This window comes from Peromyscus eremicus, chromosome 10 (assembly GCF_949786415.1).
Source record: "Peromyscus eremicus chromosome 10, PerEre_H2_v1, whole genome shotgun sequence".
NCBI lineage: Eukaryota > Metazoa > Chordata > Mammalia > Rodentia > Cricetidae > Peromyscus > Peromyscus eremicus.
In genome coordinates, this window is record NC_081426.1 from 13,288,240 (window position 1) to 13,316,211 (window position 27,972).

Genomic DNA, 27,972 nt, shown 5'->3' on the forward strand with positions numbered 1-27,972 from the left:
ATGCTTTTATGTTGAAACACGTTTTTCAGGTCAGCCTGAATCAAAGCTCCCTGGCCATGATAATTATTTGGTTCAAAATAAACGGTGTCTTATTCCCACTGAGGTGACAGCTTTTGTTTTGTATGTACAGTTTTCAGCAACTGTTAGTTTATTAAATTAGTAAGTTTTCCTACACTTAGGACTTTTCTATGCACATAATACATCTATGAACTGTCATTTTATTCCCTCCTAAACCATATCCTTTATTTTCTCAAATTATCAAGCAACACACCATCATTAGAATCTTGGAAATATGCAATTTACGTTATGTCTTAGTTAGGGTTTCTATTGCTGCAACGAAACACCATGACCAAAAAGCAAGCTGAGGAGAAAAGGTTTCATTTGGCTTACACTTCAGCATTGCTGTTCATCACTGAGGGGAAGTCAGGACAGGAACTCAAACCGCAGGATCCCGGAGGCAGGAGCTGATGCAGAGGCCATGGAGAGGAGCTGCTTCCCCTAGCTTGTTCAGCCTGCTTTCTTATAGAACCCAGGACCACCAGCCCAGAGATGAAACCACCCACCATGGGCCGAGCATTCCTCAATTGATCACTAAATAAGAAAATGCCTTGCAGCTGGGTCTCATCTCAACTGAGGCTCCTTCCTCTAATGACTCCAGCTTGTTTCAAGTTGACACACAAAACCAGCCAGTACAAGTTGTAAATTCAGTAAGAATCTGCCACTGCATTACTGCCTCACATACTACCTATCCCCCAACCACTTGTCCAGAGGAGAGTTCTGCATTTCCTCCTATGCTGGATAAGGCTGAAGATACATCTCCAAAGAAACCTTCCAAGCTGGAACTGTCTTGGCCGCTAGCACTGCGGCAGCCTCCGTAACTCCGCCCCTCGACCTGACACAGCCAATCAGCGTCAGGCTCAGCCACCCCGCCTCTAGTCGGACGCAGCCAATCAGCGGCAGCGTCTTTTGCGCGCCCTACTTGCAAAGATGGCGGTGGCTGTTGGCGCGCAGGGTGTTTGCAGAGCCGTTGCACAGTTCCTGGGTAGCAAAATGTGAATGCGGCAGGAGGAGGGTGCCAGCGGAATGAGTCGGCGAAGGAAGCATGCGGACAGCCCTGCCCGGAGGAGCACGCCGCGCAGGGCGGCTGCCGAGGAACGCTGCCCGGCGGTGGAGCCGGGGTCACGGTGGTCCCGGGCGGCCCGCGACTCCCGGCTCTGCCGGGCGGGAGCGCGGCCTTTGCGGCGGGAGCAGCGCCGGGCAGCGGCTGACGGTGGCCGGAGCCCCGGGGGTGAGGAGAAGGCGGGCGGGGAGCGGACCCCGGGGTGGGGGGCGGGGAGGAGGGGGCGGGGAGCCGAGCCCCGGGGTTCGGAGGGGGCGGGAGGCTTCGACCGCAGAGCCGAGTCCCCGGAACTGAGCGGCGGCTGCTGTCTGGCTGACCCTGGTTCTGGACGGAGCCTGTGCCTTGAGCTACCCCCGGGGGATTGGGCACCCAAGCTTTTTTTTTTTTTTTTTTGCATTGTTTTGCTTAACAAAAAAGGGTCACCTCAAAGCTGTGGTTTGCTCCCGGAACTTGCTAGGAGAAACATCCGGTTAGAATTGCAAATCAATGACTCGTTCCTTTCTGCTAACTTGGAGTTAGATTTTAAAGATTTGGTCCTAACCAAATAAGGGCCAGACTCATAACCTTTCCTAAGGTGTGTTCTTAAAATACAGCTTCTGTTACCTAGCCTGCCTCTGCTATGACAGAACAAACCCGAGAAAGAGTAATAAAATTGTAAAAATTTTTAAGTGCTTCTAGTTTCTCATTTTTTTTTTCCTGAGCTGAGAACTGAAACCAGGGCATTGCACTTACTAGGCAAGCACTCTACCACTGAGCTAAATGCCCAAACCTCTAGTTTCTGTAGAAACAAATCATTAATGTTCTTTGGAGTGGTTAATTGGAATATAAAATTTGGGTAGAGTTGATAGGATGGACTTAAAAGAGTTTAACTGGGGTTTCTGTTTGGATACATTTTGAGGTTTTCGGTGAATCTGCTAGCAGTAAGGAACTTAGTAAATAAGTATGGGAGCCGTGCAATAGTAACTCAATGACCAGGTGGTATCATTCCTGGGCCTATGAAATTTTTTCAAAAAACACTATGAAGTATTAAGGCATTTATAAGGTATTAAGGCATTTTTATTTCTATTGTGATTAAAGTAATTGTCTTTAAGAGACAAGTTTTGTATTGGACATAAAACTTAATTTGTCTAACTGCTGTTTGACTTTAGCTCTTGTGAGGTAATGTTTAAAATGTGACAACTGTCATTTTATACAGAAAAGTATAAGACACCAACAAGAGTTGTGAAAACGGATTTATTATCCTGTGCCTTCAGCTCTCCTAACGATCCAGATGGACAGACTGATATCTTCTGGGATCAAAATTCTCCACTGACCAAACAGTTAGGTAATCTGTTAAGATTTTTATGTCATTAAGTGCTTGTTGAAGGATTAGTGTTTGTAAAATTTTGGTCGGGTAACATGAGAAACTTCAACACAGTGGATTTTTTGTTGTTGAATCTCGTGTAATTTTCTCTCTAATATGCTCATGATGTTTGTGCGGAGTCATTTAAGTTGCACTGATTATGATCATTTTCTAAAAAGTAACAGCTGATTTTAGTATCTTGGTCTAAGATTTATAGAAATGTCTGTTTCTTTAGGTAAAGGAAGAAGAAAGAAGATTTCCAGTACATACACTGATGAGATTTCACATATTGTCAACCGTATTGCACCTCAGGTAAATACTTGCACCTCAGGTAAATACAGCAAGTTTCATGATTTTTGAAACAGCAAACATTGTTTATTGTATGCTCGTATCCTCTTTCGTATTCAAAATAATGTATTTAGAGCAACAAAGGTTACACTTAGCTTTTCTATTTCTGAGTGCATGTCTTGAAAAAAGGAGCAAATTATAGAATGGGTAATGTCATCCCTTATTCTCCATGGGACTTGGCTTCATGACGCCTTTGAATACCCAGATCTGCAGATTCTGAAGTCCCTTACATAAAATGGTGTGGTTTTGCATGGTAACCTGTGCATATCCTGCCGTATACTGTATTTATTTATTTTGTTTATTTTTTTTGCAGTGCTGGAGCTCAAACCCAGGGACTCACTTCTGCTAGGCAAGTGCTCTTCCATGAGCTATGCCTCCAGCCCGCCCCATGTACTTTAAGTCGTCTCTAGGTTACTTATTCCTTAAATAATACAGTTAATTGTTATGCTGTACTGTGGAGGGAATAATAACAAAGTGTCTATATATGTCCCTTATTTTTAGTCTGTTGTTGGTTAGATAGATGTGGAACCTGCAGATACAAGTAGACATTTTGTTTTAATTCTCTTGGAGTAGTAACTATTGACTAGAGTTTTGCTTTTGTTGTCTTTAACACCATGCTGCGTTTTCCACATTATATTTCGAGTAAGTTGTGTAATAGAACAAGCAGTGTAAATTTCAGTCTTTGTTGTCAGGGCTTGTTCGCTGTCTACGGTGCAGATTCTCCCTATTGCAGTCGCTCTTACTAAGATCCACTGGCTTACTTTATCACCACGAAACACTTAAAACTGGAGAGATTGCTGGGTTCAGATAGAGGCCTCATGCAGCCTCTTCTCCTGTGTGACACCCCCATGAGTCAGTTAAATGCTCATAACCTCAGTTCACTCAACCATGAAGTAGAATTATTACGTGCCTTGCTGTCTTCTTAAGATTAAGTTATATAAAATTTGCAATAAACTATAGAGTGCCACAAATAAATTAATTATGGTTTATTTATTGTAATAGACCCATCTTGAAAGATGTCTTTTCTTCACTTTTAATTTTTGTGGTGCTTGAGTGAAACAGAAGTTTTAGGGAATCATTTAACACAAGGACTCCAGTAACTGTCATTCCTTGTATTAGTCCTGTTGCTGTTAGTAAGAAGCATGGGTCAATAACATCAACTGTTTGGAGTTTCTTTTCCTTATTTAAATACTTTCTCTTTACATTTTTAAAAGTAAGTGTATGCGTACACGCTCTCATACATATGTACATGCATGTGCATGCATACCCACAGCATGTGTGGAGGTCAGAGGACAACTTGAAGGAGTCAGTTCTCTCCTTCTACTACCTTGTATCAACACTTCATTTTTTGAGTACATTTATGCCGTAATATTACTTTGTGTGTTAACAGTAAATCTTCATTAACTAAGTCAAATAACAGAATAAAATATGTTTGGGCTGGCCAGTTGAGTGTCCTGTTGGCTCCTTTATTAAATGAGCTGGAAATAGCAACTGGTGAAGAAATGGCAAAGGTGCATAGTGGTAGCTTGAGTCCCGGAAAACTATATTGAGATTAGTTTATTCAGTCTCCTAACTAGTTAGGAGTCTCCTAATTAGTTTATTTTGTCTACTAACGAGCATTCTTAAAGCAGGTTCAAGCCAGGCAGCAGTTGCGCACGCCTTTAATTCCAGCACTTGGGAGGCAGAGCCAGGCAGATCTCTGTGAGTTTGAGGGACCTGGTCTACAGAGTGAGATCCAGGACGCAACAAAACTACACAGAAAAACCCTGTCTCCAAAAAACAAAAACAAAACCAAAAGCAGGTTCATTGTTGGCAGCATTAAGATCTTTTGAAAAGTGTCATACTCTCATAATTGCAGATATTTGAGGTTTTCTTAGTTATCTTCAAATCATTCAATTTCCTCATAATGGTTTCAGATTTCATTTTTAAGATATGCGTTTGCGTATTAGTCATTCCATTTTTCTGTAGTGATAATTTACGTGGTGTTTAAGGTGATATGTTTATTTTCATCATTTATGTAACTATACATTGTGCTCATTAAGATCAATTGAAGATTTGGAGAACTTGTGTGGCACCTAGAATTTACTTAGGAACCAGTAAGTTATATAATGATCACAATTTATTTATTTATTTATTTATTTATTTTTCTATTATCAGCTTGATACAGTATAAATTCTTATCCTAATAGTGAAACAATTATAAATTTAAAATAAGCTCTTATAAGGAGTACATAAACATACAGAGGACTACTGTTACATATATGGTGAGTGGGTACATAATACATAGACTTGAGTGGGTATATAACTTTGTCATGACTTTTTCAGACTTTGTATGAATTTCATTTACTAGTATGTGGACACATTCCATAATTAAATCATGAAGAATGTTATTTAAGTGTTGATCACACAAATCAGAAGATATCTAGCCTACCAGTGAAATGAACTGGTAGTATTATTTTTCAAAACTAAAGTAGATTCAAGTGTGCAGTAAGAAAACTGCTTTTTGTTTCACTACCAAATTATAGAAATCTTTCACCAAAACTTTCAAATAAATATAAAATGACACTTTTTTTTTTTTTTTCAGTTTTTTGAGACAGGGTTTCTCTGTGTAGCTTTGTGCCTTTCCTGGAACTAACTCTGTAGCCCAAGCTGACCTTGAACTCACAGAGATCCTCCTGCCTCTGCCTCCCAAGTGCTGGGATTAAAGGCATGCGCCACCACCCCCTGGCCTCTGAATATATTCTTATTTTCAGTTCTGATGTTTTTATATAGTTTGTTCAGATTTTTTGAGTATCTTACAACTGAAATGTCGTTTCCCTTTTATAAAACGTTCTTTTATATGTATATAACACCAGAATGCACTTGATAGGTAATATACATCAAACCTTGGTTTTTATAAATATGGTTTGAATATTTCTTTCTTACTTGGGAGCATAAATGGATCACAGTTTACTGCCTTTCTCCAGTTTCCATTGTTTGAGTTTGTTGACTATCACCAGAATTCTCCTTCTCAAGTCTCACCTCTCCTTCCTTTTTCTTGGGGGTGGGGTGGGGGTTGCTTTTGTGGTGCTTTTATGTTCTTTTTTCTTCCCTCTTTCAAAGGATGAGAAACCAGTGACAAATTCCATGCTGGGTGTGTGGATTGGAGACACTGCTATTCCTTGTACTCCTAGTGTAGCCAAAGAAAAGTCAAGAGTGAAAATCAGCTGCACAAAGTGAGTTCAGACTTTACTTTCTTGTACTTCCAGTGAGGCAGATATGCTTACTAATATTGTAGGTTTTGGAATAAACCAAAATAGTAAACTTCTTTGTTTTGATATAGAAAATTCTGGAATTAAAAACGTATTCTGAGAGGTAAAATTTTGGTGTTTTGTCACACCAAATACACCAAATGATAATTATTACACAGTTTTTTAATTAAAATGTTTCAATGTTTTAATAGGTTAAAAACACAAAATCGAGAAAAAGAACTTATGAAATTGGCTAAACAGTTTGATAAAAATATGGAAGAACTTGATGTGATTCAAGAGCAAGATGTGAAGAATTATGATTTTATCCAGACAACTTCAAAAGTGGGACATTTGCACAACCTTCAAGATTCTGCACAGACAGAGACAGATGAGACAGTTCCTGAAATCAGTTGTGCTCTAATAAAGAAGCAAATGGAAGGAAACAGCAGGATATCTTTGGCAAAGGAGCAAGACAGAATTCAGAAACCCTTTGACCAAAATGTTGAAGCAGCCCTTAATGCTATTTTTGATGGTTCCACTCAGATGTGTAGTGGACAGCTAAGCCAAGATCTGCCGGATGCTTTTGTGAACAATAGTAAAACTACCTTTGTAAAGCAAAGAAGCTTAATAGAAGAGGAAATTACTAATGAAACTCTGCTCGCTGAAAACTTGCCAAATAAAACTCCGAAATCACCTTCCCCTCAGGTAGATACTGCCTTACTGCAGAAATCATGTGTGACTCCCTGTGCGAAGAAGCCAGAAGCTTCGAATAAACATCTTGATGGGTTGACTACTAGTGATTTTGAAGACGATTGGGAAAGCTTACTAGGCAATGAACCTTTCCTTATGGAAAATGCTGAAATGCTTGAACTCTTTCCTTCTACAGCTGCCCAAGTTACTGGTCAGAAGGCAGTTTGTATTGCTCAAAATGATACAATCACGTCAACAACAAATATGAATCTAGGTGGAAAGTTAAGAGATTCAAAAGTAACTCTGGATCTTCCATCAAAGACATATAACAGGGAACTAAGAAATTCTGAAGGATATAGGTTTTTATCACATCCAAGTGATGAATCTAGCAAGTTACCGTTAACTGTAAGTAAAATGAGGTTTGAGAAATCTTTCAATAACATTAAAAATGAAGGTTGTGTTGATGTCTCTAATCTTACAAGAGTAAAAGAAGATAGTCGCAAGTGTACATTGAATGTGTGTGCTTCTGACAATTCTGCTTCCTACTCAAGATACCCTAATGAAAAAAATGTTAACCTGCCTTTGAAAGCACCTATTATTGATACTGCCCCCCTTGGTTCTGTATCCTTGGGTAAAGAAAACAGTGTTTGTAATGCAAATCAGACTAATGGATCAAAGTTCAGTTCTTCCCTTGATGACTGGAATGATCCTTTGGTGGCCAGTGAAATAATTAAAGCATGCCATGAGTTAGAGACTACCTGGGAAGCAGATGATGTCGATGATGATTTGCTATGTCAGGCATGTGATGACATTGAAAGACTAACTCAGCAAGAAAGCAAGGGCAGCAAGGAAGCAGAAAGTATAAATAACACTCCCAAACACAGATCCAGAAATACTTGGACTGCATCTAAACGAGGAAGCCAGGCAGTGCCTTCTACACATTGGAATCCTGTCAGTTCCTCAGTACCTTCATCCTTACCAAAGAACTCACTGATACATCAATCAGTAAAGGTTTTGGAAAAAAGAGACACCTGTGGAGATTATCCCAATATTTTGGATGCTACAACAAATTTGTCTGTGTGCCTTAAGAATTCAAATGATCAACAACATGTACCAGTACAGGTGAATAGCTCAAAATTTATTCTTGCAGGAAGTTCAAGTTTGAATGTTAGTTTGGGTCCTAGGGGCACAGAAATTGCTACTAATATGAAGTTGAGTACTCATCAACTATCCCACGGCACCTTAGCAGATAAAGCACAGAATGACAGCAAAATACAGAAGTTTTCAAAATTTACATTTAAGACAAAAAATCCACAGTTTCTTTCTCAGTTAAATCAAAGTTGTATAGCAGGAAGTATGCCTGTTAGCAAAATCTTGCAGGATTTTGGAAAAAAGGAAACTGTCACTTCATTGTTTGAGGCTAATCAACAGCAATCTTCAATAAAATATTCTGAGTCTTTGAAACCATCTTCTAAAGGTATGTATGAAATAATTTTCTTTGAAAAGTATTAATGCTAGTTACTTGTTTTGATTAACTGGTATAACTAGTATCTGATATAAAATTCAATGCCACTTGTGACAAAATTAATACATTATCTGATGTAACCTTTTTTAAATTTTTAAAATTCATCTTTTTTGTGATTTTTTTTTATTCCTTTAATAAATTTCATTAATCACACCTCAAAAATTGTATTTTGAAACTGTCCACCTTAACAATATTCTTTCCACCCTAAATTCTCTATGTCCCCTTTAGATTCTAATTCTCAAAAAAGCAAAATAGATTTTTTTAACTCACATAAGGAAACATTTATATGTGTAAACTAGCTAAGGCTAGTTACACTGTTATTCGTATATTAATGAAGGGATCAAAATGAATATGCAATACCAATGTTTATTACAAAAATATGCATTCAAAATAGCCAAGTTGTACGACAAACCTTATTGTCCATCAATGAATTACTACAGGATGTAATGAACAACAAAAAAAATGACATGAAGGGTGATGACTTTGGGAAGAGGAGGAAGCCAGTAGGAAAAGGAGTAACTGGAGGCAGTAACTATGATAAAGTTACATTATATACGGGTATGAAAATGTCATAATCAGCTGGGTGGTGGTGGCGGCGTATGCCTTTCGAAAGAAAGAAAGAAAGAAAGAAAGAAAGAAAAGAAAGAAAGAAAGAAAGAGAGTCTGTGTGTGCCTGTCTGTCTTTGTGTGTCTGTGCCTGCACATGAATCTATCTATATAAATTCTCTAGTCATGTGAAGTGTGTCATTGGAGTTTGGATAGGATTGCATTGAATCTGTAGACCCATTTTGGTAATAGGGCCATTTTTCATAGCGTTAATTCTAGTGCATGAACATAGGAAATGTGTCCATCTTCTAGTGTTTTAAATTTCTTTTTCATTGTTCTGTGATTGTCATTGTGTAGATCTTTCACTACGTTGGTAGTTTTACTTCTGAAGTTTTATTGTTTGGTTTTGTTGCTGATTTCTTAGTTTGAGACATAGAAAATCTACTAGTTTTTATGTATTAGTTTTTTTTATACTGCTATGTTACTGAAAATGTTTATCTGATCTAAGTTTTCTAGAGATGTCTTTGGAGCCCTTTATGTATGTGATCGTATGGTTAACAAATGAAAATAATCTGGTGACTTCTGTCGTTCCTATTCCCTCTTTGCTGTGGCTGAGAGACCCAGCACTTTTATTTCATAAGAGCAGAGAGAGAAGACAAGTTTATTTCATATCTAATTTTAAAGGAAATGCTTTCAATTTTCAAGCACTGTAATGTTGACTGTAGGTTTGTCTCATATGTTCTTTAGTTCGTTGAGATATGATACTTCTATTCCTAGATTCGTTAGGGTTGTCATCGTGAAGGAGTGTTGTGTTTTATCTAAAACTTTCCCCATATCTGTTGATGATCATGCGATTCTTATCCTTGGGTTTTTGTTGTTGTTGTTTTATGTGCTATGTTGTGTTTGTTGGTTTGTGTAGGCTGAGTCATGTATGTGTCCCTGGAATGAAGTCAGCTTGATTATGATCTTGTTATTGAATTTGATTTGCCAATTATTTTATTAAGTGAATTTTGCTACATTCTTCCAGAAAATGTATTGTTGCATCCTTATCTAGTTTTGATATCAAGGTTAATACTTACTTTGTAGAATGAACATGAATTAAGATCTCTGATGTTTTCAATTGTAGGCAACTCATAGCTATAAACTTCTTTCTTAGTAGTAACTTAGCTATTCTAAATGTTCTAGTAAGTTGTGTTTTCATTTTTACTTGATTCTAGAAATTTTCTAAGTTCCTCATTTCTTGAGTGACCCACCTTTCCCATATGGATCTGATATAACCCTCCCATGGATCTGATAAGAGAAGAAATTATTCCCTCCCTCCCCTTCCTCCTTGTGTGTGTGTATTTATTAAGACTTACGATATAACATCTGTTTCGGAGAAAGTATAATGGGTTGCTAGAAAAGTTCTGAAGTGGTTGAGTTAAATATTCTGTATTTGTCCTTTGAATCCATTTCGATTTGTGGAATAGTTAACACAGAGAGTTGTTTTTGTTATTTGTTTTTCTGCTTGAATGGTCTGTCTGTTGACAAAAATGAAATATTATGGTACTAAAATCCTTTGTGACTAGATCTCTCTCTCCTATTATTTCTTAAGATGACTTGTTGACAAAGATGGATGGGATGCCACAGTACAAGTGTGGAGATCAGAGGACAACTTCAGGGAGTCAGTTCTCTCTTCTGCCATGTTTAGTGATCAAACTCATGCCATCAGTCTTGTGGCAAGAACCTTCTCAGTTCTCTACCGTGTTGGTACAGTTTTTGAACTCAGATCCTGAGATGTAGCCTTTTTACCCATTGAGCCATCATCTGGCTGCCAAATTTTTGTTTATTTGTTTTGTTTTACTTCAGATTTTGAGATAGAATTCTCTGTGGTTTAGGCTGTCCAGGAACTTGTGCAGCCTCAGGCAGACCTGAAAATTTTCAGTCCTTTGATTTTATTCTCCTTGAGTGTTGGGATTATTGTCACAATCAGCCTTCATCATATCTTCTGATGGATTGTCCCCTTTATTAAAACAGTTAGCTGCTTTATACCCTCTGTTTGGCTTGAAGTCTGGCATTGTTGTCCGGGCTTTCAGATTCATTTTGACTTTGTAATTTCGTTCTTTGTGTGTCAGACCCAGCAAATACTTAGATCCTGTTTCTATATAATCCTTTCTGAAGTTTATGTCTTCTAATTGGAGAGTCACAACTGTTTACATTTAGTGTGCTTGTTCCACAGTAGGAAAATTTTCTTCATCTTAAAGATTCTGGTTTACCCATTTAAAACTGCTTGATTCCTTTCTAAACTCATTTCTTTGTTAGCTTATATTAAAATTTTGTTATTTCTAAAATTTATTATTTCTGGAGCTCTTGTACTTGTTAATCTTTCTTCATCTGTGCATAATATTCCTTTAGTACAGTGGTTCTCAACATGTAGGTCGCAGCCCCTTTGGGGGTCGAAAGACCATTTCACAGGGGTCGCCTAAAAACATTGGAAAATATATTTACATCACAATTCCTAACAGTAGCAAAATTACAGTTATGAAGTAGCAATGAAAATGATCTTATGGTTGGGGTCACCACAACATGAGGAACTATATTAAAGAGTCACAGCATTAGGAAGGTTGAGAATTATTGCTTTACTATCATTTGCAGTGATGGCTTAGTGGTCATCAATTGTTCTAGTTGATTTTAATCATTGAAAATTTTTGTTTGCCCTTCAACTTCAAAGGATAACTTTGCTATGCATGTATGTATGTATAATAATATTGATTGATAGGTAATTTGTTTTAATTTTGAAATACATCAGATATGCTATCGCATTTTTTTTTTTTTCTGAGAATTTTGTTGTTCTGGTAGGTTTATCTTGCATGTAACTTGCTACTTCTATAAGTAAAACTTTCAGTATTTCGTTGCCTATATTTGGGATATTTAATGCCTGACTTTTATGGAATGTGCTTTCAATGCCTTTAGTCTGTTCCCTCTCTTAGACTACAAATGCTTTGGTTTGTTCTATTTCTCTGAGATATTATATGTTGCAATCATATTTTTAAATTGCTATTGGAATACACTTTCTGAGAAGTTATTATTCCTCAACTTTATCTTTAAGTCTTTATGCTTTTTGTCTTGAAGGATTTTTTATGCATATAAAAAAGGTGTGTTTCTATATCCATTGATTTATGTAAATAGATGGAATTGGATGATACATGCTTGATTTTTGTATTTCCTTAATAAATTATAACTGTCATTTCTTTTTAGTACCTGTAGGTTTCCTTATGTCCTTTTAGTATCTGTGTATTGTATATTAAATTATATGGTTGTTCAGGTTGGGTAAGAATTGTTTTTATATTGATGGAAGCTTGTGTTAGTTTTTTGCAATTATAAACAGTACAGTAGGAATTCTTCTGTACAAATTTCTGAACCTTGTGTATTTATATCTGTTAATTCCTAAAAATATGATGTAAGAGAATGTTGTGAAATTTGACAGATATCACCAGATTTCCTTATAAAAAGCTAGACAAATTTTGATACAATGAGTATTTTTCCATGTGACAGCCCAGTGTGTTTTGAAATGTTGAAAATTGTTGTCAATCTATTATAAATAGTTGTAAATATGCTAAGTTTATTTTCAAGTAAATATATTATAACTGATTGGTCAAAGTTTTTAAAATGAATTTATTACATATACTTTTAGCTCCAGTAAAGACTTATTCCTGTCTGAATTGTTTTGTAAATGTACTACTTGCCTTTCATCCTAGCAGTTTTTCTTTTAGATTTATTAATACTGTTTAATCTTCATGCCTAATATTGCCCTCACCAGTGTTTTGTATTGTTTTTATTCTCCTTCCCTTTGATATGTCACAAACTGGTCTCCAAGGAATATCCTTGAAACAAAATCCATCTACCTGTTTGTGGCTTTAGGCCAGAGTTATTAGTAAATTTGCAGCCTCTTTTTATACAACTGGTACATTAAAAATCATTTTTAAAAATTTAAATGGTTTTTAAAAAATTCATGAGAACAATACCAGATTTGAAAGCGTGACTCATATGAATTCATAAAGCTCTGATTTGTTTACATATTATGCATGACTTTTTATGTAAAATGAATAAGGTTGAACAGTTAGAGTAAGCATTTTGGTATCAAAAGTTAACTTTTTTTTTTTTTTTTTTGGTCCTACAGAGAGTAATAACTTCTGACCTTTATGCCATAAAATAAAATAAAAATTTGAGAAACGTAGTTGCTTGGTACTGTGCAGCAATTTGACTTTGTAAGTGGTTGATATATGTATAAAATGTGAGAGAGTGAGTTAGAGAAAGAGCTGATGGGGAAGCATTAGGCTCTCCTTAAATCAGAAGTTTATAGTGTGGTTTCATATGTTTGAAATTACTTCCCATATTATCAAACCAATTTAAAGCCTTTTTAATGAGGCTGTATTCTTTTATACCATTGTGGATTAGTAACTTGTTTTTTTATAAAATTTATTTTGGTATTTCTCTGGGATGGAAAATAGCTAAAGTCCAGCTTTGGAAATGATAGATATCAGAGTTATCTGAGGAGTTGGTTTGAAATAAAAATTATTTATCCTTTCTCATTTCTGGTTATACCAAGAGAGAAAGTAGGTACATGATATATTTTGAGTCTCCTTTCATCAACAAGATAAATTTGTGTAAAAAGTTTGTGATTTCACTATCTAAATATTTCTCTTCTAATGATAATACAGATTCTTTAAAAAGTTAAGGTTTAATCAGTAAGTTTTCATAAATGTATATTAGGGTTGTGCTCTTAGATAGTACATGGCATTTAAATGAGAATAGTTTCTAATCTAAAGCAATACACATATATACATACACATATAGATTACTGTTTTAAATTTTCTGATACATTCTTCAATAAAAATAAATTTTTGAACAGTTATAAATGGCCAGTGTTGCAGGCATCTCTGCAATAATTAACTCAGTCCCATGTGCACAATAATGGTTAAAATGTGACTTCATGGAAACTCTTTGTAAAGTGCGTATGACATCTTCCATAAAGATGGGTTCTATAGATAGACTACATGTGACACTTTGCATAAAAATAGGTTCTATAGATTGACAAGCTCATGCTTAGGGTCTGGGGGAGGATTTGTCGTAACGCACAAGTCTCCAGACTGTTACTATGTCAGCTCCCGCTCTTCTGGGTGGATAACAAGTTATGCATCCCTTCCTTTGAAGAAATAGCTCTGTGTGTTTAACATTTTTGGTTCCCTCAGTGCTTATCTGTGAGCACATGGACCTCCATGTCTCCCATACAATTTGACGTGAGAGATTTCATTCTGTCACTCAAATCTTTTTCTGATAACTGAAATGTAAACCTTGTGACTATTTTAATGAAAAAAGTACCTGTTAATATTCAGCTTTCCTTCATAGCTATTTGGAGTCTCCTTCCTTTTCTTTGCGTTCCCTTCACTTCCTTCACTTTCTTTCTTTCTTTTTTTTTTTTCAAGACTGTCTTGTGTAGCACAAAATGGCCTTGAATTCAGTACATAGCTGCAGCCAGTGCTCACTGGGTCTTCCTCCATCTCCAGTGTTGGCATTGCAAACATGACCCACCACTGAGCTATATTTGAAGGATTGATAGACAGTTTAATCCATAATGTTTTTACTATATCTACAATATTTTTGTCCCATTTAAAATCTGGTATTTAAAGAAATTTATATAGTCATAGGTTAGATGTCATTGTTCACATGAATTATTTGCTGAGTCTTCAAAAATCAGTTTTTAATTACCTTAAAGTTTTATCGTACTTGAATTGTGGGTATTGGGTAGGGGCTTGGCATCCTCTTAACCTGGAACATTCTATCTTATGTGTGTACATGCGATTATATATGTAATGGTTCTGTGCTATTTAATAGTCAAACCAGTGTGATGAAAAAGCAAAAGTTCCATCATATTCAGGATGACCTATAGGTTATAAGATTAATCCCTATGCTTTGTTTAATTTTTAGGTGAAGAAGAAAGGAACAGGAAGTATTCCCCTGAAGAAATTCAACGGAAAAGGCAGGAAGCACTGGTACGAAGAAAGGCCAAAGCACAGGCGAACCCTGCTGTGCGTTCTGCTCCCATTGCACTGCTTTGATGGAATCTGAGTCAGACGGTTTCACAGCTGTTAATAACTATCTATGATAGGACTTCTGATCATGATTTCTCTGTGAGAAATTTAATGCTTCTACTGTATTATTTAATAAATCAGTGTTTACAATGGTAAATGAAACTTTCTTAGAGATGTATGTGAATTATGTATAAGTTTTTGAAAAGTTACCATTTTTTTTATACACACACACACATACACACACACACACACACACACACACACACACACACAGAGGGAAGTGCTTGTCTTTATTACTTACAATAGCAGCTGAGCATCAAAAATAAGACAGCTGTAAAGCTTCTAACAGATTAAAATAACTAAGCAGTAACTTAGTTTTGTAGTGTCATTTTTCAGTTACTTAAGGTTTTTTATACACTGACAATTTTTAATTAATACTCCCATATTCTTAGTGGCCTTGCTGAAATGTAGAGAACTTCTATTTATTTTTTAAAAAATTATTGTTTTCAGTTGCTAGCCAGAAGTAGGTTTAAATTTTAATTGTTTCTAAGTGTGATTCAATTTGAAAACATTTTGCTATTAGAAAAAACACAGATTGGCATTAAGTCTAGTTTAGCACAAAAAAAAAAACCAGATTAAGCTAAGTAACAAAGCATCACTTGTCTTTATTACTTACAATAGCAGCTTTTAGAATTAGATAGAACATTTAGAATTGACAGAAACACATGTCATCTGATCCAGCTTCTTTATCATATAGGTTAGATAGAACAGATCAAGCTGTTCTTTTTCTTTATGTGCATGTGTGTTTCAGTTAGGGTCATGCCATATGGCCCAGGCTGGCCTTGAACTCTGTCACCCAGATGGCCACAAACTAACAGTGATTCTTCTGCCTCAGTCTCTGGGTGCTGTGAGTACGGATAATCTACCACTATGCCCATTCATGGTGTTGCTTTCAACGTCACAGACAAATTAAACCTGCATGTATGTTAAAATTTATTTTTCTGAACATCTAAACAGTTGCATAATGTGCTTCAATCTATTAGTACTTAAAATAATTTGGAGGAGCATTAACACTGAAATACAATCTAAAGTACATTAAGGACTGCTTATTAACAGTGCTCATATACATTCTTTATTTTAAAGAATTAACTAATCTTTTCCAGGATTCAAAATTAGACTTTCTATTCTCAGTTTTCTTATTATTGTAATTTTCCTTCTAATTAATTATTTAGCATCGCTGTTTTTTCTCTCTGTCATCCCTGCCCCCTTTTTGTCTTTTAAAAAATGAGCCAGTAATACAAGCCTTAACTAGAGGGGAGGGCATATGGCAGTAAGGATGCTTGTATTCTAAATGGCTTTTAGGAGACATGAAGAAAAGTTCAGCTATGAAGCACCCATCTTGATGAGGTGTTCACTATTGTTCAGGTATCTTTGAGCTGTGACAATCTGATAGTTATTATTAAGTACATATCATTTTTCAGATGTTTTATACATACAAATATACATTTATATATACATACATACACAGTAAGGTAGATTTTAGTTGTTCTGTATTAGTTACCAAAGAGTATATTATTAAGACCTAAATAAATACTGCAAGTTTTTATGTCAGAAAGTGAATGGCCTGCTTTTCTAGTGAGCCTTCAGTCTGTTCCAAGTCTCTCTGTCTGCTCCAGCTCTCTTGGCACTTGTTTTCTATAGAATACGTTGAAGTCATTCTGCCCATCCTTTTACACTGGCCTTGTGTGTCTGTTTCTTTGGAACTCATAGCTGACCATCTTCGCTAGAATTGATTTCTTCTAAGTGATCTCTTTATCTTTCATGGAAACTATGAAAGCACCTCTGGATGGTGGGCATGTGCTAGTCCATCAGACTACCCCTGCTTTCATACCACTCTACTATCTTCATTCCCTAAATGTCGCTGGAAGCACTAGCATGTGAAGAGCTGCCTAGTTTGCATCGGTTGGCACATTTCCGGTCTCCAGGGACATTGTCCACAGAAGTCAGAGGGGCAGCTGGTAGGACTGGAAGCAGTATTCTGTTGCAAGCTCTTTTGCTGGTTCTGCTTCACTGAAAGTTCGTTCAGCAAGACCATTATTAAAGAGAAGAGCCTGTTGCAGCATTTAGACAACTGACTGCAAGAACACTTATGTTAGTTATTGCAGAAACAGTTTTATGTAGTTATGAACCACATTTTTTTTAGTAACACAGTAGCACCTTTTAAGTTACAAAGAATGAGTACCTTCCTCTGCCTTTGTCTGCTTACTACTGTATGTGATGGCTACTAATTATATTTTGAATGATTTGAAGTCAGATTCTGCTTGTGGATTTCTTTTCTTGTTTCACTTAAATCATTGTAACTGATTCATTGAGTATTCAAGTTGGAAAATGTTTTTTGGAACAGTTTAAATTTTATTTAATACTTATTTGATTGAAGTGCTAAACTGAATTTAAATTGTTCACATTTGACTGGTTTTCAGCTTTTGGCAATGTGATCATAAGCACTTGTGGATTCACAAAGCAGCAAATGTGCCTTCTTTTAGGTGTCATAAGTGAACACATACAGGTGTTGATTTTAGAGTTTTGTCTTTTTAAAGTCTGTTTGGCTAATAAATCATAATTGGTGAGTTTCATTTAACATTGCTAAATGTTTTACTTACAGAATAGCTTTAAGCTATTTAACTTCTCAATACAATCATATAATGGAACACTTCTGTTCCTGTTTTATGTGATACGGAAATTTAGTAAGTAGATTAAATGACCTTAAACCCATAAAGTTAATAGTCTAATACCAAATGTTAATGATATAAAAATTCCATAATCAAAAGTTGGAAACCTGATGCCAAAATAGGAAGTCACTGTTGTATATTCTACAAGAGCAAACAAGAAGGCCTTGTGTTGGGAGGATGTCTGACCTTACAAGTAAGGCCTTTGTTGCAGAACACAAGTGCAGTAAGGAGTCATCAGTCACTGGTTTGACTTTACTTGAACAACTTTTTCTCAGGTGATGCCACACTGTTGAACAACCTACACAGAACATGAGTAAAAACTATAGTTATCTTTAGCAGAATGGCAATTTTATATCAATAAAATACGAATTCAGACTTCGAGCTAGCCATTTTTTCTTTATTTTTTTCTTTCTTAAGAACAGATGTAGTAAAATTAGCCAAAGGGAAGGCCAGCTCATATGAGGGCTTTTTTGTTTGGTTTGTAGTAAAATTTATTAAGAAGGTAGAGCACAAATGAAAAATAAAATCATGTAAATAGTTGAATTTCACATTTTGGAAAAAATGTCTATTCTGAGCCCAATCACTTCTTCCCCTAGTAGCCCAGGAGCCTATTACATGAAGGAACTGAGGGAAGAGTTCCTGCAAGGGGTTGGAGTTAATCTCCTTTCAAAGCCTTCCCTGTTTCTTTTGGTGAATACTTCACAGTGAATTCAGCTTGACCAGTCAGGTGATTGTGATGCCACACTCTTGGGCGATGGCCATTGTACCTTGTGATCCATGAGTGTTTCTAGTGTCTGACTGGTAATAAAATGGTATCAGTAATGGCAACCTCCAAGCTCTTGCTACATTTGTTTCTCATGGGCCTTTGGAAAAAAACTTTGCTTGAAACCTGGATTGCTGTAGAACTGGGGCTAACAGACCCATTTATAAGAGTTCCAGGTGTAGCAGCCATGTTGTAGTGAACTCTAACTAAAACTGTTGAGTGAGTGGAGTTTGCAATAGAATTTATTATGTGGACTCCAAAGGTAGGAGCCCACACCTGCAGCACACAATGCCCTTGGGATGGGTTCAGTGCACACCCCATAATTCTGACGTCTCCAGTATTCTAGGATCTCCATTTCATATCCTAACACTTTGCCTTTGGAGGGCCCTATTGTAAGGACCTCAACACTGCCACATAGGCTAGCCTCAGCAGCTCTGTGGACCCATGATGTAAGACCATGAATCCTCAACCCTTCATCTTTTATGCTTGTAAAACTAGCACAATGTGGATGCTGTAGTCAGTTTGTGCTGCCAGCTCAGCATGGGGCCTAACCCCTGTGGATCAGTTGCACAGTTTTCCTGTTGTACCATAGTAGTGTCAAGTGTGTCTTTAATGACACTAATAATTAGCAGCTGCCTTTTAACATTGCCTGGCCTGTAAATTTAAATTTATACTCTTTCCTTCACCAAACTGCACACTTCTTGCATTTTGTATACCTAAATCAGAACAATAAGCAGTAGCCACATCACAATTTGAACACTATCCTGGAAATTTCTTCCACCAAAATAATTAGCTCATTACTGCTGTATTCCTGTATTTATCTTTGTTCAAGTTCTTGGGACTTTGGCAGAATGCAGCTTATTTTTTTGGCCAAGATAGCACACAAATACACAAATGGCCTTTAGCCCAATTTAAGATGGAGTGAGTCCTTGATCTCTGAACCTTGATGAGCTGGGTCTCCACTGTCTGCATTTCTGTTAGTTAGCATTTTGGTCTTCTAAACTCTCATCAGAGCGGGCTTTTCAGTTCTCTTTACAGTATGTTAGGACATTTCTAGTCCAGAGTTCCAAACATTAAATATTCGGTTTGTGGTCACTTTACCACAGTAGTGTCTCTACTATTGATACCAATATTCTCAGTTATTTTTCTCCTTATTATGAACAGCTGACCAGCAACTTAGAAAGGGTTTGTTTTGGCCTACATTACTAGGAGATGCACTCTGTCATAACGGTAAATTCACTCAATAGGAGAGGTGGGCAGCTAACACACAGTATCCACAGTCAAGATGAAGAATGAATAGGAAATGGGACCAGCCTGTAAAATGTCAAGGACCAGCCCCAGTGACCCACTTCCTCCTGCAAAAATCTTTCCCTAGCAGTGCCACCAGTTAAGAGAATGGGTGTTGAAACTTATAAGCCTAAGGGAATATTTTGCATTTAAACTACAGCAGCTTAACTGAAAGTCTTCCAAAAGCCTTATACAGGTAGTAAAAATTAAGGTCATACATATTTGAAACTAGGACCTTTTTATACCTTGAAAAGGAAGTCTCTTAACTGCTTTGTGAGGGTTCTATCCATGTTTGCCATGTTGAACTAATGTCTTTGTTGGTACGTTTAAAAGAAAATACATTGTAAAATTTAAATACTTGATGATAGCACAAGAGCTAGGATGGCTGGGTATCCATTTTTTACTCCTGGTGTATATGCGTCACCAATCACCAAACAGCATTTCAAATTCCTGTTTACAGTGTTCAAATTCTGTAGAAAACAATACAATATATATAGTTACAAAAAGGATTGGGTTTTATGATCAGAGGCTAGACAGTTTCATGATAGCAATCAAATGGGAAACCAGTAGTTCCTCTGCCACAGGATCTGATACCTTAGCGAAACCAATGATATAACCTCAGCCAGAGGTTAAAGGCTTATGAGCTCCTGGAGAGTTGCTAGTGTGAAACCACATTCAAAGACTGAGGAAAGTCTGAAGACTGATGTTTTGATGGCTAATCTTGGTTGCCATCTTAGCTGGAAATGAAATCAACTAAACCATAAGCTACTGGGCATTCCTGTGGAGGACTTTTGTAAAACGAATTGCTAAATGGTCTTAGTAATAAAAGACCCAGAGCCAGGTATTGGGGTGAAAGCCAAGAGATCAGAGGAACAGAACAAGCCACAGCCACAAGTTCTTACCCTAGAAAATCCTTAGTCCAAGAGAGGGCTACTTCTTATATACTCATTCCTATATCTTTTCTGTCCCTGCCATCTCACTTCCTCTCTGCCCAGCTCTTACCACTTCTTGACTGTCTGTACAGAGCTCCAGACCTCTCTGGTTAACTAGTACTGGGACTTAAGGCATGTGCCACCACACCTGACTCTGTTGTGACCTTGAACTCACAGAGATCTTGATGAATCTCCATCTCCCCAATGCTAGGATTAAAGGCGTGTCCTACCACTGCCTGACTTCTATGTTTAATATATTGGCTGACTTTTTCCTCTCCATGCAAGCTTTATTTATTAGAGCACAAATAAAATATCACCATAGACTTTATTAATCAGATACTTATGTGGGAAGACCTACCTCCTGTGCCAGATTGGTACTGTTGAGATCTTCAGCTCCATGGACTAAACAATTAGATTCTTGGCTTCACTGGTGTGAGACAGCCATTGTTAGATTTACCTGGACCTTATCATGTAAATCAATGTAATCCACTTTTAATATGTTCATTCTATCAGTTCTGTTTCTCTAGAAAACACACATACATATGTGTATGGACAATACCAACAGCAAAATGTCCACATCCTCATGGAGTTCAAAGAAGTAGGTTGTTGTCTATTTTTTTTATTATGTACAGTGGCTGCCCCTTAAGCAATGGCTATCCTAGTTAGAGATTGTAATTCTGCTGCTGTTCCTTCAGGCACCAACTCTTTCAAAGCTACTAAGGGAAACTATCTAAATCTAAAGAACTCACAATTTAGTGGTTTAGGTGGAATTCTGCTCCCTCAGAAAGGCTGAAAAGAAAGTAACCTCACTTTGCTGGCATCTTCCAAAAAACCCTTGCTACACGTGGTTCCTCCTTACCATTTCCTGTCAGCTACTTGTTAACTCAGCCTCCTCCTCAGAGGAGGGGATGAGAAGGTGCCACATCAACGGAACAGACACCAGGAGTCAGGTAAAAGACAAACGGCAGACTCATTTATTCAGCAATGAAAAGAGCCTTATATACCCTCCTCCCAGCACCTAGGCTGCATCCTGGTCTGGGACATTGTGTGGTTGCCCCTCATTGGCTAGGCAAGATCAGGACCTCTGATAGTGCCTGTTACTAGACCCTCAGGCAGACTCCACTTTGGCCTCCTAGGCCTTCCTATATATCTTTTTTATTTTATTACTTGGGTGCTCAGCGGGAGCCAGTTATTTGTTCAGGCCTTGTTTACCCCACCTCAGGAGGGCTCAGCAATTGGATTGTGCCTGTTTTAGGCAGGCTTGCCTAACAAACTCTTACCTGTCATTGACTACCAACCCTTGAAGAACATCCGTTCCTGGAGAGCCGCCCAGGTGGAGATGATTAGGCAGTAGCCTTTTGAATTTCAGAGAATCAGGTATGCATAACCTCCTGTGGAGGGCTATGAGCAGGATATCTAAGAGCCATTAAAACCTAAAGAGTCGCCTTAGTTGCTGCACACTGCTGCAGGTTACATATAAAGAAAATAAGGATTAACAGTATCACCCCATCAATCAAAGCATATGTGAGCATCCAGGAAGGATCAAATCACCTTTTAAAGTTGTCCCAGACCTCAGTTAAAAAAAGGGGGGTGAGGCAAATTGCCTGGAAGCATGGATTAGAGGCCAGTAGGGAGATGTCTCTTACTAATTCTATTTCTTAGGCATTGGACAAGAGAAAAAAAAAAGGTGGGGTAAAGCAAAAGGCTTCCTCCATAGACCAGGTGTCCTCCATTTTTTTTTTCCCCCCTGTGGTCAGTCCCAGATCAATAAAAGGCAGGCTGAGGCAAGAGTTGGTGGTAAATATCACAGGGAAAGAGGAGTTAATTGCCACCAGCAACAGAATGGGAGGCACGGGAACCAGAGCCCATAGATCCTCTGCTTTTAAGGGAATAAAAAAGGCAATGGTGGTATGTACATTACTCATCCATGGCCAGTTCTTTGGTGGAGGCCAGCTGGTCTGTGGTGGGACACACATCTCTTGTTAGGACCCATATTGGCATAGTTTCACTTTGAGGAAAAACACAAGCATACCCTTTCCCATGGATCAGCAGGGGGACTGGTGGCTGCCATCTTACTAGGGGTAGAGGTGTGGTCCGGGACAGGAAGCCCAATGTCTATATGCTACACTGAGTCCCACCTCATCAGAGCTGAGAAAATTTATATGGAAAAGGACTTCAGCTAGGGTCAAATGGGGGTTCCTTTTTGCCTCAGGTGAGATGGTCTTAGCCAACAGTTCTTTAAGAGTTCTATTGGCTCTGTCTACAATGGCTTGTCCCTGAGGATTATAGGGCATACCAGTGGTATGCAAGATCTTCCAGGATCCCAGGAAGTCATTAAACTGTTGAGAGGTGTAGGCAAGGCCATTGTCAGTCTTTATAGCTCAAGGCACCCCCATGAACAACATGGCTGATTTAAGGGCCTTAATAGCATTAACAATCTTTTCCCCATCAAGGGCAAGGGCATACACAAAGGAGGAGCATGTATCCACTATCACATGAACATATCTAAGATTGCCAAAAGGAGCATAATGTGTAATGTCCATTTTTCAAATGGTATTGGGCAATAAGCCATGGGGGTTGACCCTACATGTTGAAGTGGCCTCAAAGAGGCAAGAGGGGCACAGGTGGCATATGACTGAGACAAATGCTTGCACTAGAAAATTGGCAGCTTGGGGAGAAGCTTATTCAGGTTCTGTGGAGACAGGTGAAATTGCTGGTGAAGAGCCCTGACTTGTTCTAGGAGATCTATACTAACTGTTAATATGATGGTATCTGTAACCTTGGGCCTGGAAATTTGGAGTGGGATCTAATATGTGATAGGTACTGGGGCTCAGTCATCTGATTTAAGACATGCTGTATGAGCAGCATAGTGCTGGCAATGGGGGTCAGTGAGTCTTTGACTCAAGAAAAGGCCAGCAAATGAACTGCCTGTACAGTGTACTTACTGTCTGAAAAAATATTAACAGGCTCAGTATGGCACTCCACTAGAACCTTGAGGAGGGCCAATAGCTCACACCCAGTTGAATGAAACCAGGGCTAGGGATAACATATGTAGCATTTTTGGAACAAGGACACTGGATAAGAACACCATTTTTTTTTATTGAAATACGAAAAGGCCAAAGTGGCATGAGGGGTGGGAGTGGAGGAGGGAACTGCATGGGGCTGTATCTGAATTGGAAGTGTGGAGAGCTCTGCTAAGATCTTGTTTTTTGGCAAATATTTGTCAATAGTTCCCGTGAATCCTGAAACCATTCCTGGAACAATATAGAATCCACTCAGAAAGACTGGGTATTCTTTAGAGAAAAGGAGAAGACAAGCTTATCTGACTCTCATCCATATGTTCTCCATGCCAGCCGTCATGCCTTAAGGACAAGTTGGAAGGACTGGTCAAACTTAGAGGTGACCTTGTTCATGTCAGAGTGTACTTGGTGTATCCATAGAAGGTGCCCAGATTGCCATAATACTCCCCCAAATCCCCTGGGTGTCCAGAGGACCATTGTCAATAAGGGCCTTTGTGGATCATGGCGTTGCAGACTGGAGGTAGCTAGAATGTACAAATCTTTTGTAGCAAATCTTTAGCTTCTTGGGTAAGCCTAACCTTAGTGAAAGGATAGGTGGGGCCCTCCAACAATGATAAGAGGTGTCTCATCTCTTGAACAGTGATGAGCAGAAAGAGTTTAAGCCATTTAACTGTGCCACATAATTGCTTTAATTCTGAGAGTGAGTATAGTTCCTTCATTTCCAATTTAAAGGAAAGGGGGCAGACCTGCTTAGCAGTGGAAAAGCCTAAAAAGGCAAAGGGGTGTACCATTTGAATCTTATCTGATGCTACCATCAGATGTAATGATGAGAAATCTTTTAACACTCTTTCAGCAGACCTCTGCAGACAGACTGCATCTGGATGTACCAGAAAAAGATCATCCATGTAATGGATTAAGAAGATGTCCTTGGGAATATTTACCAAGGCCTGAGAAACATATAACCAGCTGAGTGTGGAGCTATTCTTCATTTCTTGGGGTAAAACAGTCTATTGATATCTCTTGGCTGGCTTATGCATATTAGGTTCCCATACTATAAAGGCAAAGCAGTCTGGATCTGGTAGCACCAAGGGAATTTGAAAAAAATCAGTCTTTAATATCGAAAACTAAAATATAATAAGATGGAGAAATAGTGCTAGGGTGGGGGAAGCCTGGTTGTATGGACCCCATTTTTTTTCTATTTAATCATTAACTGCATGAAGATTCTGAAGGAGGTTATTGCAACTCAATCTCTTGGGAATAAGAAATATGGGGGTATTATGCTTACTTGTGGTCAGTTCTATGTGGCCCATCATTAGCTGTTCTGCAACTAATTCCTTTAGTATTGACCACTTGAGTTCAATTATATGCCACTGTTACACCCAGATATCTTGATTCAAGAGCTATGTCAATGGGATGGGGCTAGGAAGCTCGATCATAATGGATTGTCCCTTAGAATTGGGGGTGTGACTCATATGTAAGAATAAGATTTGCCAAACCTGTCTTTTCATGGACCTGAAAGGCATCAAAGAAAGCTCTATTATCAGTAGATAGAATAGCACCCATATCTTCCAAGATGTCTGTGCCCCAGAGGTTTCTCGGGACTGTAGAAATGATAGGGTGAATGGCTCTCTTGTTGCCATCAAGGTCTTTCCAATGAACTGGATGCTTGGTAACTTTTTAATCTTGTTGGCCTCCTACTCCACTCATGGGAGGGCCAGGTCTAAATTTCCAATGGGGGAAGTGGAGCACCTCCATTTCTGTTAATATGGTAAGGTCTGCAGCTGTGTCCACCAAGCCTTTAACAACTTGTACATCCAAATAGATGGTCAGCATTGTGGAGTGTGGAAAAATGGGCAGTGTCCAATAGATTTTTGGATTATCAGAGCCTTCTCTTACTGGCAGGGCTGAGGAGCACCCCACCTGAAGTTTAAAGAGGCTAATGCTTCAGCAGGCTTTGATATGCAATCCTTTGCCCAATGAAATCCATTATTGAATCTGGGGCATTGGGTCCTAGGCTTTGCTCAGAGGTGGTCACACCACAAATGGCCTGGTTTGCCACATCCTCAGCAGGATCTGTCTACTTGCGGGCCCTTGGGTGTGTCATTGGTACACTGTCTGTCCACAAGGAAGGCATCCAGGGAATCGCTGAGGGCAGCAATGGGACTGTAACTGAGGTCAAGACCTCTTGTGGCCAGTACCCACTTGTGAATGTCCTCATTGCAGACCACTGCAGCTGCATTGCAAGTGGGAGCATTAAGCCCTTCCCAAACCAATTGTCTGATTAACATTTCCCTAGTGGGGCCTGGGTCTATTCTCCCCTCCACTGCCTCATTTACACATGCAAGAAAATCAGTAAAAAGTTCCCCTGGCTGTTGAATAAGATTCCGGAAGTAAGTTGAATGGTCTGACGGGGTGCATGCCTTAAGAGCCTTGAAGGCCAGGTCAGAAACATGCTGGTACTAGACTTAATGGCCAAATTCTGTCTGATGTATGGGATGGACAATGTTACCTCATCCAGTGAGCATGTCAAGGGTCACTGGAACAATGTTAATTAAGAGGTTCATTCATGCTTGAGCTTCTGCTTGATCATCATAAGCCAATTTCCAATTAAGAAAGGTGGCCGGCTCCAGCACAGCTTTAAGTTGACTATACCAATCAAAATAAGTCTGTAGTTGCATTGCCCCTTGAGTGAGAACCTATTCAAAGTAAGGTGAATCCAGGCCTGACTCATTAGCCACCGTCCAGATAAGGGAGAGTTCAGCTACGGGAGTGGGAATCCAGGGCTGACTAGTGGCATTTTGTCCCAGGTTGACCAGAAAGGCTTCCACTAGCCTTTAAGGCCTGAGATGGGAGTGCTGTAGCAGTTGGGGAACATAAAGCAGTATTAGGGAATTTCTGCCTTCAGGGGAATATGGACATTGAGGCACTTCTTTACTCTAAAAGTATCATGGGGCAGGTGTAGCCTCCTGCGATGGAAGTGGGGCTGATGGGGAAGTGGCACATACAGTCTTAACTGTGGCCATGCTCTCCTCAGCAGGTTTTGTAGTGGGGGGGAGCTGAACTCTGCCTCCTCATCATTGGATGACATAGAGAGATCAGACATAGAAGGGGTGGAATTGATGGAAACGTTAGAGGGAGACAGCAGGCGAGCAACAGTTGGAGAGAAGATGGCATTCAACAGGGGTGGAAAATTGTGTCAGGTCTTTATGTTTTTTGCTTTGTAGGGGATTTCTGTGATTTTTATAAACCACAACCATATGCCCATGTGGCGTCTCCAGACAAGGGACAGCATTCGGGAGCTGAGCCTTGATTCTGCCTCCTGGGTGGGGTCAGTCCTTATATGGAGATGCTGGGTGACATTGAGTGGTCACTCCTCATTGGCTAGGCACAATCAGGACCTCTGACAGCACCTGTTGCTAGGCCCTCAGTCAGACTCCAGGTTGGCTCATCTGTTGGCATTGTAGGCATTATCTTCCTACAAAACACATCTTTGAATTGTTAACAAAAACAGTAGGGAAAAAATGCAACACACTTTAGAATAATGTTCTCTAACATGCGCCCACACACACTTTTCTAGGGAAAAATGAAAGATTTTAACCTTAACATAGTAAGACTGTATACAATAAAAACAAATATCAAGTAAAGATTACATTCACAATGTACTGAATTCCAATTCATGTCTGTCTGGTAAATTTAAAGAAAATACTCCACATTCTATCTTAGTAAACCCAAAATTTTACAACTAATTTACTTTGTATCATATCTAAGGAAAACAGCAACTATAACTACCTAGTCTTCAACTCCATCAAAGGCCCCAGAAGGATGTAATATTACTTAAATAAAAAGTGCATTGCAAACAACTTTCAAAAATTCTAGAAATGACAGATACCTGACTGCCTGGACAGTCACCCAAAGTTCTTCTGCAACATTGGGGCATCCATCTTCAACCTACAGGCCCATAGTATCTGGAATACTTTTCAATTAAGCAGGAAATTTGAATGACTGTCCTGTCTATATTGACAAAGTTTATCGGTCATTTTATTCTGTGTCTTGCAGAATGTCTGGCAGTTTCTTCTGTGAAGCACGAAACCTGAAGGACCATTCTACCTTGTTTTGGCTAAATTCACTGGCCACTTTCCTGTAGTTACTGCATTCCAGTTTATACAGTATACTGTCAATCAGTCCAGGCAAGAGCAGCTTCTTGCCCAAATGGCCTGCCTTGCCACATTGAAAGCAAACACCATAAGTACTTTGTTCAATGCCCATCATCTCTGAAGTAAATTGGTGCTGCCAGGAGCAGATGTGTCTCATTGTTATGAAAAGCCCTATATTAGCAAAACATTTTAAAATACCATATTCTGTAGATCTTT

At 38.5% G+C, this 27,972-nt stretch overlaps 1 protein-coding gene across 1 annotated transcript; it reads left to right on the plus strand.

Moving 5' to 3' along the window:
- Nucleotides 1–984: 984 nt before the first annotated feature.
- Etaa1 (ETAA1 activator of ATR kinase) lies at nucleotides 985–17,509 on the plus strand. Its single transcript, XM_059275406.1, has 6 exons — nucleotides 985–1,288; nucleotides 2,316–2,444; nucleotides 2,698–2,774; nucleotides 5,912–6,024; nucleotides 6,252–8,206; nucleotides 14,768–17,509. The coding sequence occupies exons 1-6, from the start codon at nucleotides 1,057–1,059 to the stop codon at nucleotides 14,896–14,898; spliced, it is 2,637 nt and encodes an 878-aa protein (XP_059131389.1). The 5' UTR covers nucleotides 985–1,056; the 3' UTR covers nucleotides 14,899–17,509.
- Nucleotides 17,510–27,972: the final 10,463 nt, after the last annotated feature.